Source organism: Lotus japonicus, chromosome 4 (genome assembly GCF_012489685.1).
Source record: "Lotus japonicus ecotype B-129 chromosome 4, LjGifu_v1.2".
In the NCBI taxonomy this organism is placed as follows: Eukaryota; Viridiplantae; Streptophyta; class Magnoliopsida; order Fabales; family Fabaceae; genus Lotus; species Lotus japonicus.
In genome coordinates, this window is record NC_080044.1 from 77,099,116 (window position 1) to 77,115,073 (window position 15,958).

The 15,958-nt window shown below is 37.2% G+C and overlaps 2 protein-coding genes and 1 pseudogene across 2 annotated transcripts; 2 read left to right on the forward strand and 1 right to left on the reverse strand.

Moving 5' to 3' along the window:
• Positions 1-1,243: 1,243 nt before the first annotated feature.
• On the forward strand, positions 1,244-3,991 carry LOC130711670 (protein-tyrosine-phosphatase MKP1-like). Its single transcript, XM_057561380.1, has one exon. It carries the CDS (start codon positions 1,761-1,763, stop codon positions 3,660-3,662), a length of 1,902 nt encoding a protein of 633 aa, XP_057417363.1. The 5' UTR covers positions 1,244-1,760; the 3' UTR covers positions 3,663-3,991.
• Positions 3,992-4,065: 74 nt separating this feature from the next.
• On the reverse strand, positions 4,066-8,408 carry LOC130713390 (uncharacterized; annotated as a pseudogene).
• Positions 8,409-9,403: 995 nt separating this feature from the next.
• On the forward strand, positions 9,404-15,141 carry LOC130710158 (uncharacterized). Its single transcript, XM_057559319.1, has 15 exons — positions 9,404-9,638; positions 9,768-9,852; positions 10,956-11,115; positions 11,314-11,571; positions 11,762-11,936; positions 12,390-12,451; positions 12,573-12,736; positions 12,875-12,975; positions 13,098-13,156; positions 13,260-13,394; positions 13,475-13,728; positions 13,832-13,991; positions 14,241-14,316; positions 14,439-14,489; positions 14,703-15,141. Exons 1-15 carry the CDS (start codon positions 9,620-9,622, stop codon positions 14,915-14,917), a joined length of 1,974 nt encoding a protein of 657 aa, XP_057415302.1. The 5' UTR covers positions 9,404-9,619; the 3' UTR covers positions 14,918-15,141.
• Positions 15,142-15,958: the final 817 nt, after the last annotated feature.

Here is a 15,958-nt window from a genome sequence, read left to right on the forward strand (position 1 = left end):
TCTTGAATAACTCAGACTCAACCTCGATATGATTTACTTGAACCCGCCCGATGCTCAACCATAATTGCGGTCAACAATAGATACTCTTGTGTCAGTTTTTCTATTTACTACAATACCAATTTTAAGTGAATATTTTCTTTTTTACAGGTTTTGTCTAAATGACTCAAGGAAAAACTTGGGTTAAATCAACCTAATCCTAGTTGTACCAATGATATTTAAGATAAGTGAAATTTCTAACCACTTATCTTGAATATTATTATTGGTTAACCAAGGGGACTTTTGGTAGAAGGGAACTTTAAACATTCCCAAGTAAGTAAGGTTGGGATGTTACATTCTCATGTTTGGTATAAGTTTTAGAAAAATTATTCTCAGGCATTATGGATTCCCAAAAGACATGCAATTTACCTTGTTTTCTTCGAATTTTATCCTTATGTCTAAGGACGGGTATCTTGCATTTCCATAGGAATGAAAGTTATTTTCCCCTAATTTTTATTTTTATTTCATTTTTTATTTTTAAATATTTTAATTAAATAAATGTTATTAGCATATCCATGAATTGAATTTGTTAACCAAACACATTTTTTATAATGGCCAGACATATAAATCATGTTCTAATATTCCTTGGGAACCTCATACTTAGAAATGATTTTTGATAACTTGTAACAAACGCCCTCTTAGGACTAGTGTGAACTAGCCCAAATTTTTGTATGGCCCCTTAGACAATTTTTTTTATATCTAGTATCAATTTTATATCTTCATTCAATTATGCATGTGAAATATTTAAAACTGTTGACTTCTAACATCACCTTGAATACAATTTAATAACTATAGGATAAAATAATTAAACGTGACAGTAAATACAATTTAAACTCAAGACCAATTTTTTCCTTTATTTAGCTGGTCAAAATTATAATTGTTACATCATAATATATAAGTAATAAAAAATTATAACAATAGTTTGACTATGCAAATAAAAAAATATTAAAAAACATTTAAAAATGTAACATGACCTTGAATAACAATTAATAACAATGCATGCAGACCAAAATACAAAACCAAAATGAATCTCTTCCAGTTTCCCTCATGAGTTTTCTGAATGTACATTACCATGCCTTTAATACAATAAAGTCTATTAGAATTGCAAGAGAACAAAAGTCAATTTAAAATTTAATTTCAATGTGAATGTCATAAATGAAAATTTAAAAGGTTACCCATTATTATATATTATTATATGATAAATAAAATACATTATTATATGATAAAAATAAAATATATGATAAATAAAATCCCAGGGTGATGTGTGATTTTGACTCATTTGCTGTTCCTGGTCAAATTGAAAGACCATGACCCGCTATAAAACCGCACCTTTTTTTCCTTCCAAATCAGTTTGCAAACTCTTGTTCACTTGCCTAAACCTCTACACCACCACCCTCTTCTCTAGTACTATATAACCAACCAAATTTGCTGTTCTTCTTCAGCAAAATCCAACACTCTCTACAATCTACATTCAACCCTGCAATGTTTCCATTTTGTTTCTGAATTTTCCATCACTTTTCAAACTCAAAGATTGAGTCAGAGAAAGGGACAGGGTCAATGGTTTTAGGGGAGTGAAACTAAGCATTAACACCTACCATTTCAGTTTTCACTACCCTACACTTTCAACCCATTATTACCCTTTACCTCACAGGAACATAACATAACACACCCTGTTTTTTTTTTTTGGTCTTTTTCATTACCTACCTTTAACCTTTACCATTCTCATGTTAGGAGAAGAGGGTAACGGCGGCGGTGGCGCTCCCCGGAGACCATACCCGCGTTCAGTTTCCTGGACCGACCGGAAGCTGCTGGCGCGCAACAGACCGAGACCGTCTCTTCCGCCGCTTCAGCCTCTGTCCATCACCCGCCGCAGCGTGGAGGACTGGCCGAGCGCCGGATCTGACGATCTCGGCGTTTGGCCGCAGCAGGCACAGACTCCGAGAGGGACTTCACCCGCCTCTGAGCCGGGTCGACCCGGTTTGGAATTCGAGTTCCAGAAGGACAAGCTCGCGTTCTACGACAAGGAGTGTTCGAGGATCGCGGAGCACGTGTATCTCGGAAGCGACACGGTGGCGAAGAACCACGGGCTTCTCCGGCAGAATGAAATCACGCACGTGCTGAACTGCGTCGGGTTCGTGTGCCCTGAGTATTTCAAGAGCGAGTTCGTCTACAAAACGCTCTGGCTTCATGATTCCCCATCAGAGGACATCACCAGCATCCTGTACGATGTTTTCGATTACTTTGAGGATGTTCGTGAACAGAAGGGTCGTGTCCTCGTACATTGTTGTCAGGGGGTGTCTCGATCAACCTCTCTGGTGATAGCATACCTCATGTGGAGGGAGGGGCAGAGTTTTGAAGACGCGTTTCATTATGTGAAGAATATGAGGGGTGTCACCAATCCAAACATGGGTTTTGCTTGTCAACTTCTTCAGTGTCAGAAGAGGGTTCATGCTTTACCTGCAAGTCCTAATTCTATTGTGAGAATGTATAGAATGGCTCCTCATTCTTCTTATGATCCTCTTCATTTGGTTCCTAAGTCGGTGACTCATCCTAGTGCTAAAGCACTTGATTCTCGTGGGGCTTACATTGTTCATGTTCATGTTCCTTCTGCTATTTATGTGTGGATTGGGAAGCATTGTACCTCTGCCATGGCTTGTAATGCGAAATCGGCAGCCGTTCAGGTTATTCGATACGAGAGGGTGACCGGTTCGGTTCACAACATTGATGAAGATGAAGAGCCATTGGAGTTTTGGGCTGCTCTTTCTAATTATCAGCAATTTGGAGATGTCAAGAAGGATGTTGAAAGAATGGAGATTGATGTTGAAATTGATACCGGAATTCGTCCGAGGAACGTCGAGGAGTATGATTTGGATTTTGAGATTTTCAACAAGGCACTTGCTGGTGGGGTTGTTCCACCTTTTTCTCTGTCTGATGTTGCTGGATCAGAAACTTGTCTTCCTGCTAGAGAAGTTGGTTGGGGGAGACTGAGAAGGAAGCTTGCTAGTGGTATCATGAAAGGGCTGTTCAATTCCCCTAAATGCAGTGACACAACCTCATCCAAAGATGAATCAGGTGTGAAAATGGATGAGGAAAATCAGCATCCTGTGGTTGATCTTGATCCTTTACCGCCATCCTCAAAAAACCATGTTTGTGATGGTTCATCAGAGTACTGTGAACTTGTTGCTAGGGTTGATTCATCCCTGCCACCATCAGATTCTTTTCCTAGTATCCTAAGAAGCAGCCAAAAATTCAGTTCCAAGGCATCAACAATTTCTCCTAACAGTTCTGAGTGTGCCAGTTCTTTTACATCTTCACCTTCCTCTCAGCAGCCATCACTATCTGAATCAACTGAACCCTTTTGCTTCAAAGATGTGGCTTTCTCTGAAAGACCCTCTTCACTTCACAATTCATCTTCAGGTGCATTTTTAGCTAACAAAGGATCTGCCCCCTCAATTGCAGAGCGCAGAGGGAGTAAACCGCCTCGCATGTTGCTTCGTTCAGCCAGTGAATCAGAAAACGCCCGCAGGATTGTAAGATCACAGTCATTTGCTTTGCCTGACATGGATGGTGACTTGATGAAGAATGTTAGTTGCAAGAAATCTGATGGTGAACAGAAAGGAAATTAGCTAGTATCAGATGAAGATATCATTAATACACCTGTTGATAGTGAGATTAGTAGCAGTGGCAGAGGATCATTGTAGTATGGGAATGTTATGCTTCAAGTAGAGCAGTTAAAGAAAAAGTTAACCCGATGATAATTGTTCAATTTAGTCTGTATAGCCATAGTTGAGCTCATATGATCTATTTTTGGAGGGTTTTCTTAATATTGGTGCATATGACTGTAAGGAGTAGAGTAGGCTGAGCAATAAATATCTACACAGATGAAATGCAGAGCATCTGAAAGTACATAACAATGATCAAATTTAAGAGAATGTTAAGGCTATTTTTTCTCTTCTTTTTCGTCTATTTTTCTTGTTCATGTTTATTCTAGCACCAGCCAGTATGAATAATTGGTACGAAATAGGAGTTTTTTTCCCCATCCAATTCAAGCAAAACCTATTTTCTTCTATCACATTTCAATCAACAAGTTCAAATGAAAAATAAATATTGTCATCAACTATAAACAAAATCAATATCACACATAATTACTTATTAAATTGTTTCATGACTAATCAATTCACAGGCTTATAATTCTTGTTTCTTTTCACATGTCCTTTAATAATTTTTTCTTGTGTCCACCATGTGCTGGTAAGTGGTAAGTTCATTTGGTTCCAAGTAAGGTGGGAGTTTAACGTGGATGAACTTTCATCCTAATTCATGCGAAAACTTATGTACTCTTAAAATCAGTACAATGATAGGACCAATTCCTAAAACATACTGATATTTTTAGCTGTATCGTATAGGGTTTTAGTTGCTATGCATACTTGATAATTTAATTGCTCTGCAAGATCTCTTTATACAATTCAGAGAACAGTGAATGAAGTCCTGATTCCATTTTTCATATACTGGGTCTATTTCTTATTTCTCTTACACTGGCCATAATTTGAAGATCAGGAACTGTACAAACCAGAAGCTTATTACAGTGAATGTTACAGTTTCACAATTGGCAAAATGTGATTTATTCCGTATGGTGATTTTCATTCACCTATTCTTTTTTACTACAACAAAAGCAGAGATTGAGACTCCTCAACACGCGCATTAAGATCAAATCCCTTCTTTGACCTTAGTCCGGGTAATGCTTATGTGTTAAGTAGACTTTGCCTGCATACAGCACACATCAACCATATGAGAACAAGACTCTAATCATTGTAGAACTATGTGAGTGAAGATCACTACTTGCTCAAATGATATCATAATGTGCAAAGAGTGATAAATTTAGTTTGGCAAAGGAAACAATAATATCAAGGAAACAGATGCAGTAAAATGCTTCACCAGAAATAATTGTAGAAATAAGAAAATTGGTTATTATTGTTTCCAATGCCAACTAATTCATTAGGCCATTCACACTCTTTCCACTGAAATTTTAGGTCATAATCTTGCAGACAATTCAAATTCAGATTTCAGAGTAGTAAATTCAATAAATTGAAGGATTTGAGAGTTGCGTACATGCGAAAGCGAAAGCTTCTCCGAGTGAACACTCCTCTTTGCAAGCATGACTGTTAAGATGGCAGGAACCATTGCAGCAGACAAATGCTTGAGTGTGTGACCACTGACCATGTGAAAAGTGCATGCATAAATCAGTCTATCAGTAGACTCTTGCAGCATAGCTAGAGGATAAAATCCTGGTGAGATTGAAATTGAAATTGAGGGTCATTTAAAGAAGCATTACATTAAAAACATGTATGATATCATACCAAAAGTACAAACCTGAAGCCCAGAGCCAATACGTTGAATGTGTGTACATTGGAGGTAACAAAATGCCATTAGAGGTATGGCAATGCATGATACACTTTGGACCAGAAGATATGGACGAATGTCATCAAAGAACCTAAATAAAAAAAAAAGGGTAGGTGAGAAATAGAGCAACTATTTTCAAAAGCTAAAGTTCAGTAAATTGGATGCTCAGAGGGCACTACCATTAAATGGAAATCATTTCATCTGAGAGGGAATTACACCATTCAAAAGGACTAGTGGTATTATCTTAAGTCACAATAAATCTCATATCTATATGATAATTGACTACTATAGTACTATGTCTACAAAATTTGCAATTCTTTATCTGTGTGAAGAATGACCTTGTTTGTTCACATATAGAGTAAATCCATGAGTAAACTAAACATGGCATAGGACTAGGTGATAAGGATGCAAGTAAAAGAAATGAAAAAGTAGGCTTGCCTCCAATACACACTGCTTACTATGCCTGCCATTAGTAGAGGTAAAAGTGATATAGTTCCCATCTTCGCATCAACCCTTTCAATGATGAGGACCCCCAGCAGTGACGCAAAAGCAACAGTCATCTCCAATAACAGACAATAATTAAGGAATGCAAAATATCAAACTAAAATGGGAAAAAAAGTATAGGGGGGAGGGAATCATGAAGACTTTAACTACAAGAATGGATGAAGTCAACTTCTACAGTTGAAACTCACCGGCATCCTGTCCCACACAAGGCCATTATCATTAGGCCCGAGATGATAGAATGAAGATCCAAAAGCAACTGAAGCCACAGCAACATAGAAACATGTCCAACCCCAAAGTTCACCTTGCAAACTTGTACCACAAAATTCAATTATAAAATTGACCATAACAATCACACAAGCTAAAAAAAATTGATGGTGACAAACTGACACTATGAAAATACCTGATTGTAGAATAGTTTCTGCTGTGGCAAAGCATAAGCCCAACCAGACCAATAACCAAAAATGGGAAATTTGATACCACATTAAGTGCATTGGGAATTCCTGAAGAACAATCACAAAGAAAAACTCTTTATTATTTTTTATCCAAAACCCATTTGACATTTGTTCCTCTAAATCATATCTGTATAATTAAGTTCACATTTTTAAGGTTACATGATTTGAAGTCAGGACCGGCCGGCCCAAGGGCCAAGCGACCCAAGCAAGGGCTTTAGGCCTCAAAAAAACTAAATTTTACTAAGTGAAAAAAGGCTTCATATTTTTGTAAATAAGACCTCAAATAAAAAGAAAATGCTCCATATTTTTGTAAATAAGACATGTTAAATAAAAAAGGCTTAATCCAGTTTTTGGTCCCTATCCTTTGTCATAAATATGACTTTAGTCCCTCGCCGGAGCAAAGGTGGGGATTGGTCCTCAGTTTTTTGCAAAATAGTTGGCTTTGGTCCTTCCGGCAGGTTGGGTCAATGCCGGAGCTCCGGGAAGCTCACGTGGCATTGCCACATCATTTAATTAGCTTTGGTGGATTTTTTTTAAAAATATAATTAATTTAAAAAATGAAATTATTTAAAATTCTTAAAAATAAAAACCAAAAAATCTGGAAAGGAGGAATTTAACTTAATCTGGAAAGGAAGATAGAGAATCCAAGGAGTTTGTCTAGCTTGTTGAATCGGGGAAAAAAAATACTCATATGGGATATGGCAAATCAGATTACAGCTTGGGTCTCTCCAAACCCAACCCAACCCCCCCCCCCCTTCGATCTTTTCTCTGCCACCACCACACCAACCGAACCGCCGTCATCACTCACCACCCTCAACCTTCCAACCCCCACACAGTCGATCCCTTTCTCTCCTCCTGGGTGGTCTCGTGGTGGAGCGATGGAGGTTCTATATGCCACTGTAGACCAGATCTGGGATAGGGTTTTGGGGTTCTATGGGGATTGTTGGTGATTGAGAGGTGGTGGCTTCTTCCTCAGATCTGCATTTTGGGGGTGGTGGTGAGTTTTCTGGGTTGTTGATTTTGGGTTTTTTTGCATTTCTTGGTCCTGGATCTAGAAACGGAGGTTTTCTGGATTTTTTCATTTCTTTGTCAGTTTGTTGTGAGAAAATACATATGAACAAGATGAGAATGATGAAAACAAAAATGGTTCAGGCCAAGTTCTACTATGTATAGTCTAATTGCTAGGATCTTGGTGAATAAGGAGACGATGAAGCAATTTTGGGTTACTATGAGGATGATGAAGACATAAGGGTTTTATCTTGATGGAGAGACTTATCAGCCTATTTTAGCTGGTTTTAAGAGCGCAAAGATGTGGAATGATTTCAATGGTCTGCAAAAGTTCTATAATCGGATGCTTCAGGAAAACGGGATGCTAAGAGTTCTCAGGGATTTTGTCAGGTTCAGATTTAGTAATTAGGGAATTGTTAATAGGGATTAGATTTTGTTAATTAGGGATTGAGAATTAATGTTGTTCTGGGTTCCTGAAAGAAAGAAAAGATGAAGTTGAGGAAGATGAAGATGAAGATTGAATGATGGTGATTAATCTGAATTTTTTAATTTTTTTTAAATGAAAACGGAAAAAAAAATCCAACGAGGCTCATTAATTGACGTGGCAAGGGCCACATCAGCCGGCGGAGCTCCGGCGTTGACCCAACCGGCCGGAAGGACCAAAGTCAACTATTTTGCAAAAAACTGGGGACCAATCCCCACCTTTGCTCCGGCGAGGGACTAAAGTCATATTTATGACAAAGGATAGGGACCAAAAACTGGATTAAGCCAATAAAAAAAGTTAAATAAAAAGTCATCATTTTAAAGTTCGCTTGAGGCCTCATTTGGTGTTGGGTCGGTCCTAATTGAAGTTGGAACCAAATTGAAGTTGAGTAAACAATTACCGTAGAATTCACGCTTGTCAGCGAAATCATGGTACATCTGAGGCTGAGGTATGGTTGGGGTAACCATCATAAGTAGAGTGAAGCCAGCAACTGCGGCTCCCCATGCCTGCACAATGCGGTTTGCCATTTTTGTTAAGAAATGATGGAAATGAGAGGAGATAGATTGAGTCAGTGAGAGACAATGGCCAGAGTAGACACCATGAAGTAGGAAAGCGGTGACGGTGGCGGCGGGCGGCAAGACGGTGGTGATAGTCGCCATCCGCAAAGGGACGAAGGGACACGTGAATCTGTCCTGTTGTTATTTTTGGTTAACTATATTTTTGTTCATGTATTAAATTAATAATTTAAGTAAGTAAATAAATTTATTTATTCTTCATAGGTAGTGTGAAGCTTGATCTTCAAACATGTCTACAATTTGACTTCAACCACAATCAACTGAAGCATGTAATTATGATGGAGTATTTGATACGCACAAAAGTCTTAGATTCTAAAGACTTCTCAAACTTGGTTTTAAGTTTCGTTGAGTTGAGTGCAATTCAAGTAAACACTGATTTGATCATTTTTTAGCGATCTATATCCACTTTGGGTCTTTATCATCAGGCTCCACTCATGGCTAAATCCTTGTCTTTGTTTGTTATGAGTGCTTAATTTGCTTGTTTTGCTCGTTCAATAGTCTCATTTTAAAAAAAAAACAATGCACTTTCAAAAAATCAATTCATTATAGTTTGAGAGTGCATTGTTTTTTTTATGAGCATATATAATCTTATTAGATTTTAATTTTGACATGGGAGGATAAAACATTGTAATATCTAGTAGTAGAAAACAATGTGAGGATAAAACATTTCTCCAAAAAAATCTAGTAGTAGAAAAACAATGATTAGGGAGAAATCCAGGCGAAGGGTCGTTTACCAAGTGGCTGTATCTCCGGAGCAGAGGAATCTGCGCCACACGCGCTTCTCCCCGCAATTCTCTGGACACAAACCGAACACACACATGATGTCACGTTTTCCTCACCCACCGCATGCGTGGAACCGACACTCTTCAACCCTCGTCAATGTTTACTATTTTCTTCTCATTTTCCCCTCCTTTTCCCTCGTGCGCTCACCCAATTCCACATCAACCAAACACAAGAAAATTCCATTTATCGAACTCTTCACTGAAACAATTCATCCAACACATTGCTGACAAGCATAGAAATTCCATGAATAGAAGTAGCAGAAACGTTCACTCCTCTGTAATTGTGACCGCATAGCGTAACGTGAACAAGTGTACCGTACGTCTTCACCATGGATTAAAGAAGGTAGCGACAAAAATGAGAATGTGAGACCCTACGAAGAAATGCCACATCTGCATTCAAGTAATAGCAATAGCGTTAAACGTCACCGTTATTGTGTTACTATCTATACCATTATCTTATTTTCTTTCTTATTATGTGGTCTAAACTTTATTAGTATTTAACTCTGGGAAGTGTTGTCTGGTGGAACAGTTGTACCAGAAGCAATAATGAAGTGTTTCACTCTGTCTCTGTGTTTACTCTCTTTCTGGATTCTCCTTGTTCTTTGTTTTCAGAGGTATGCAATTGCAACCTTGGCTTCTTCTACTTCTCTGGTTTCATATTGTGAGCTTCACTTCCATGTTTTAATGCTACATTTTGGATATTATTCTGATAGATCTATGCAGGGAAATTAGATTTGAAAAATGAGCAATAATAGTAATTAATGTAGCGAGTGTTCTGAGTTTCTACAGCTTTTTGGATTAGTTTAATGATGCCACCGTTTTTTCACTCAGATTTGCTTGTTTTAGTCATTATCAGTTTGGATCTATAAATTGTGTAAATTCATATTCTAAAATGAATGGAAATAGTAGTTTTCATGAAACAAATGTTTTGAGGTGCATTTTGAGGACTCTTGTCCTTTTGTTTTCATCTTATTATATGACCAGAGGCCAGAGCTAACTCACATTTATTTGATGTTGCTGGGAGATTTTTGTAAGCTACTTTTGAGAGGCTGGTTTTATGAATTGCTTTAAATATGAACATGCTATTTGGTGACTGGATGTGGAAAATTGTCTTCAAAAGTTGCATTGAATATGGTTCAAAGGGATTAGGATCCTCTCATGTGAAACATTGCGTATATCTCTCTTCATGGATATTCAAATGGTCCAACACTCCAACCCATTTATTGCATATGAAGAGAGAAAAATACTTAATTTCAACATGGGAGAACATGAGAGAGTTTCCACAAGAGAGGATCCTGTGGCAACTTTGAAAATCAATGGCATAATTTCACTTTTGACTTAGGTCCTTTAAGTAGGAAGCCTAAGTATGATTACTTTGAATTGTGAATTTGGAGCAGACTAGAAACTAGTCCGCATAGATTTCCTCATTTCAGTATTTATGTTAACTACCATAGATGTGATTTTCACTTATTACTATGTAGCAGTATAAAGAAGCTTCAGTTCAGAACTTCAAACCTTATAAGCAAGGTTCAATTTTGTGCATTTTAGCTACAGAATATAAATTGAAACTATATTAAGTAGTAACATAAATTGCTCATTCATTTCCAAAGTGCAACCTAGTGTCCCTGGATCTTTGAGGCCCTGTTCTGTCATTATTTGTTAGACAAATAAGTAAAGAAAGATCTAATATAAGTTATATGTGGCTGTTTCTTTTCAGTGTGTCATCTCAAAATTTATACCAGAGTGCCCTACAGCAAGCTAGCGTCCCACCAAGAGGGTGGAATTCTTATGATTCCTTTTGCTGGACAATTTCTGAAGCAGAATTCTTGCAGAGTGCTGCAATAGTTTCTCAACGTCTCCGTCCTCATGGATATGAGGTATAAATAGTAAATACTGCAAGGAACTATAGGTTATACATCATTTGACTAGTAGTGCTTCAGTTAGATATAGAACCTGTTTGGGTGAAAGTCAAAGAGCGTTTATTGGAGTTATCTAGTGCTATTTCTAGTAGATAAGCTCCCATAAGTACATATCGGCTCATAGACTGATTTATTTCCTTCAATCAATCCTTGTAGTTTGTTGTGGTGGATTACCTCTGGTATAGGAAGAAAGTCCCGGGTGCTAGCGTTGATTCTCTTGGATTCGACGTGATTGATAAATGGGGAAGGATGCTTCCTGACCCAGGAAGGTGGCCTTCTTCCGTAGGTGGGAAGGGGTTCCGTGAAGTAGCTAATAAAGTGCACAGTTTGGGTTTGAAGTTCGGGATTCATGTTATGAGAGGTATAAGCACACAAGCCGTCAATGCAAACACCCCTATCCTAGATACAACAAAGGTATTGCTTTGCATTTCTGTTAAAGGTTGATTTTCTCTTCATTTCTGTATTAGATATTGGTAGTAGTGAATGCCTTATGTGATACATTTTGTGTAAATAAAAAACACTACAATACAAGCCAAAATCATTCTTTTTATCTCTATCTAAACATTGTTACTGACCTTCATTCCTTCCTATTTCGGCTTCCTAGGGAGGTGCTTATCAAGAAGACGGGCGAGTATGGTATGCAAAAGACATAGCAATGCCAGAGAGGGCTTGTGTGTGGATGCATAATGGTTTCATGAGTGTAAATACAAAGTTGGGAGCAGGGAGAGCTTTTTTGAGGTCCCTTTATGAGCAGTATAATGCTTGGGGTGTTGATTTTGGTACTGGGACCACTAATTTATAATATGCTTATGATGCACTATCACAACATTTATTTATGTCATAGACAACAAACATGATTATTTTAGATAATTTACTGCATTATCTTCACCTAAGTTTCATAAGTGAAGCAATTGTAACTTTTTTCAATGAAGATAATTCTTGAAAGTGAGACAGTGTTGGTATTTCAGTGTTACCATAAACTTCAAGTGATTAAACTTAGTCAACTATAGATTCCTTTTGCCATGCTTTTCAAACCTGTGTAAATGATTAAACCTGCAAAGCATTGCTGGTTTATTCATAATGTGTTGACTTAGGGTCTATAGTTTATATAAAAGAAGCAATAAAAATTACTCAGTGGACTTACTGCAGACTTGCATCATCATGTATGAAAACATAAGCAGTTCTGGCTATGCTGTGGAAGTAATTTTGATATATTTCTTCCTTCCTTGCAGTGAAACATGACTGTGTGTTTGGAGCCGATTTGGATTTAAGTGAAATAACGTATGTATCAGAGGTATTCTTCAGTTCCTTATCCTTATCCTATTCGCTCCCTCTCATTCTGATATCAACAAAGATCGATAACGACTTGGCAAAGATTTGTATTATCAAACTTATCATATGACATATCATACCAGCTTCTCAGGGAGTTTAATCGCCCCGTAGTGTATTCTCTGTCTCCTGGGAGCAATGTCCATCCAGCCATAGCCAAGAAGGTCATTGGACTAGTAAACATGTATCGTATAACAGGAGATGACTGGGATCAATGGAAGGATGTCAAGACTCATTTTGATGTAACAAGGTGATAAGTTGTTTATATCATAGTTTAAGATATTTTTATCAGTGTTCAGGGTATGTTGCAATCGTGCTACTGCTTCATCTATGTTCTGTTCCTCTTTCAGCACATTGCATAACTTAAGTTCATTTAATTCTGAATCAGCGAGTTTTCTGCGGCTAATATGATTGGCGGAGGAAAAGGTTTGAAGGGTAGTTCCTGGCCTGATTTGGACATGCTACCATTTGGATGGCTAACTGATCCAGGTAATGAGACTGGGCTGCTACATTTCATTTTGTCCCGTATGAGTTCATGACCCTCAGTATTTGTATGGGGTCGGTCATTACTGTGAATTTATGGGTTCAAATGACCCCCATTTTATTTGCAGGTTCAAATGACGGTCCACACAGGTTTAGTAATCTCAATCTAGAAGAAAAAAGGACACAGGTATTATTAAAAAAGTATAACTGAGCTGCTTTCCTATATGTTCACGTGCCTACTTATGTAATTGCATTATAATGGATTGAGTGAATTCTTTCTTATCTGGCAGATGACTTTGTGGGCTTTGGCAAAGTCTCCACTTATGTTTGGAGGGGATGTGCGGAAGATTGATCCCCCGACATACGAAATTATCACGAATCCTACCCTGCTTGAGATTAATTATTTCAGCTCAAATAATATGGAGGCATGTGAGCCATCTAACTCTCTTATTTTGGGGATAATTGCATATGAAGCATATAAACTTATCACGAAATGCAATTACAGTTTCCTTATGTCACAAGTCCAAAGAATTTGAAGCATGGACATCAGCATCCTGAAGAAAAAGAGAGAAGATCTAAGAAAGGAATGAAAACATATACACATTCATTAGGCCTCACTGGCTGCAGTGAATCAACGGCAAGTGGTTGGTCTAGCGAAAGTCTTAACCAAAATCTTAAAAGAATCTGTTGGAAAAGGAGTTTAGAAAACAAGCCGCAGTCCCTTTTCTGTGTACACAAGAAGGAACTTCAGTTCAGATTGTAATCGTGCTTTATCTTTCTCTGCAGTTTTTATATATCTTTTATTTAACTATTTGTGTTTTTATTAACAATAGCATTGATAGAATTTGTTATGTTGTTATAGAGATGGAGAGAGTACGCATCAAGAGAACTATCGAGGGAAACATCAATTAGTTGCAACCGACCGAATGAGATTTTGCTTGGATGGTTCTCCGAAACGAAAGGTTACTTCTAAAGAGTTCAAGAGAGGTACTTTTTCTCCTTGCAGATGGGATTCAAATCAGGTATGTTATGTTGCAATCCATTTTCATGTCCAAGAGTGGCATGCAGCTCTTAATCTTTAGAAAGAGAATCTTGTCTATGTTTGCAATTTGTCTTTAGTCATGCAGATGCAAAAAAAAAATTCATTACATCTGTCTTTTATGTTAATTTTCACCCCTATCTAAAGTCTAAACAACATATGCCTTTGTCAATTTGTATTTTGTTGATATTTGTTGATTCTATTAGAATCTGATGTTTTGGTCTTTTAACAGATCTGGGAGCTAAACCCCAATGGTACCCTGGTAAATAGTTACTCTGGTCTCTGTGCAACAGTAGAGGATGTCAAAGGTAAATTTTGATACATATCCCATGTTTTAGACCTAGTTTCATGAGGTTGTATTTGTATACTTTTTTTCATGTTTTCCTTCCTTGTGTTTATTACTCATAATGCAAATTGGTCATTCATGCAGCTGATACTAAACCGGGTGGGGTTCGCTCATGGGTTGCAACTGGAAGAAAAGGTATCTTTGTCATGGATTTCTTAATCATGAGTCATGAAGGACATTTAAGCACTGAAATTACATATATGGATTGATACAAATGATATCATATACTTCCAGAACAACACAAAATGCATGTTTAGTCCTCCTGTCTCTTTTCATGCATTTGCGCACAACAAAAACATTTTGAAGTTATTTTTTGTCTAACCCCTAATATTTTATATGTCTATATAGGAGAAATCTATTTGGCTTTCTTCAATCTGAGTGAACAGAAAACGGTGATACATGCACAGACATCATATCTGGCCAAGGCTATTCCTGGCAGACGCTTTAGGTCTTGTCGGGGAAAGGAAGTGTGGAGTGGCAAGGACGTTGTAACCCCGCAGGGGAATTTAGCAATGAACGTGGAAACTCATGGATGTGCACTATTTGTTCTGCATTGCAATTAGTCCAGCTTCAGCATCTCATTGCTGAGCCTTCAATTTTTTTTATAATTGATCATGCTTCACTTTTGAGGATGGGTAAAATTTGAGTGTTTTAAGGAGGATAGGTAATAGTAGTCGTGTTAGTAAGCCTCTTGTGTTTTTCCCTAGTATATGTGATGATTATTTTGAATGAACGCATTTTATGAAATAAAATGATGGCAGAATGGGCATGTACCTTACATATGATATGATATTGCTGTAACAAGATTGAACTTTTTTTTTTTTGAAATGAAGATTGAACTAACTTCAAAGGTCAAGATAGAATGCAGTAATGACAGCCAATTACCAGAAGAAATTGTCTAATTCAGTGTCATCTCTGTTCTACAAAAGTAATATAGAGAGATTAAAAATGAAGTTCCAACAGAGCTGAGGGTAACAACAGAATAGAATAGCTATTTATTAGAGAATGCATAGATTAGTCACCGTCAGTTAGCTCAGCTCAAGTGATAAGAGCTAAGAGACATAAGGATTAAAAAGCAACGTGGTCAGGATTCAAAACTTGGTAGTCATGTATATATACATATGTTCCGGTTTCTTAATGGCAACATACAAGTAGGGACAACATGAGTAAAAAATATGAATTATTAATAGTTATTATTCGATAATATCAATCTTAATTAGAAGTTACTACTTACTTACAACTCATGGTTTCTTAATTAAAAGTTACTCCATGCTTACAACTCATGATTTTTTTTGTTAAAACTATATGAAGACTAATGTTATACTCCTCTTGCAAATTTTCTTATAAAACTTCTACTATCATTCAAAAAATATATTAGCACTAAATTCATTCTTTTTATATATCGGAAAGATAAATTGCACCATCAGAAATCGATCCCTAAACCTCCCCCTATCCAACCCATATGTCTCTCAGCTTCTACTTACTTGAGCTATCATACAGGGACAACTCATATTAATACTAAATCCTACTACTATATAAAAAATAAATCAAATCCTTTTTTCATTTTATCTACAAATACTATTATAATATGTGAAAGGGACAAA

What these genes read in the sequence shown, in the direction of transcription:
- LOC130710158 (XM_057559319.1), top strand. An exon ending in TGGATGGCTAACTGATCCAG is followed by an intron (nt 12,976 to 13,097) that starts GTAATGAGACTG and finishes TTTTATTTGCAG; the next exon opens with GTTCAAATGACGGTCCACAC. An exon ending in AAGGAACTTCAGTTCAGATT is followed by an intron (nt 13,729 to 13,831) that starts GTAATCGTGCTT and finishes ATGTTGTTATAG; the next exon opens with AGATGGAGAGAGTACGCATC.
- LOC130711670 (XM_057561380.1), top strand. Translation starts at nt 1,761, where the DNA reads ATGTTAGGAGAAGAGGGTAACGGCGGCGGTGGCGCTCCCCGGAGACCA.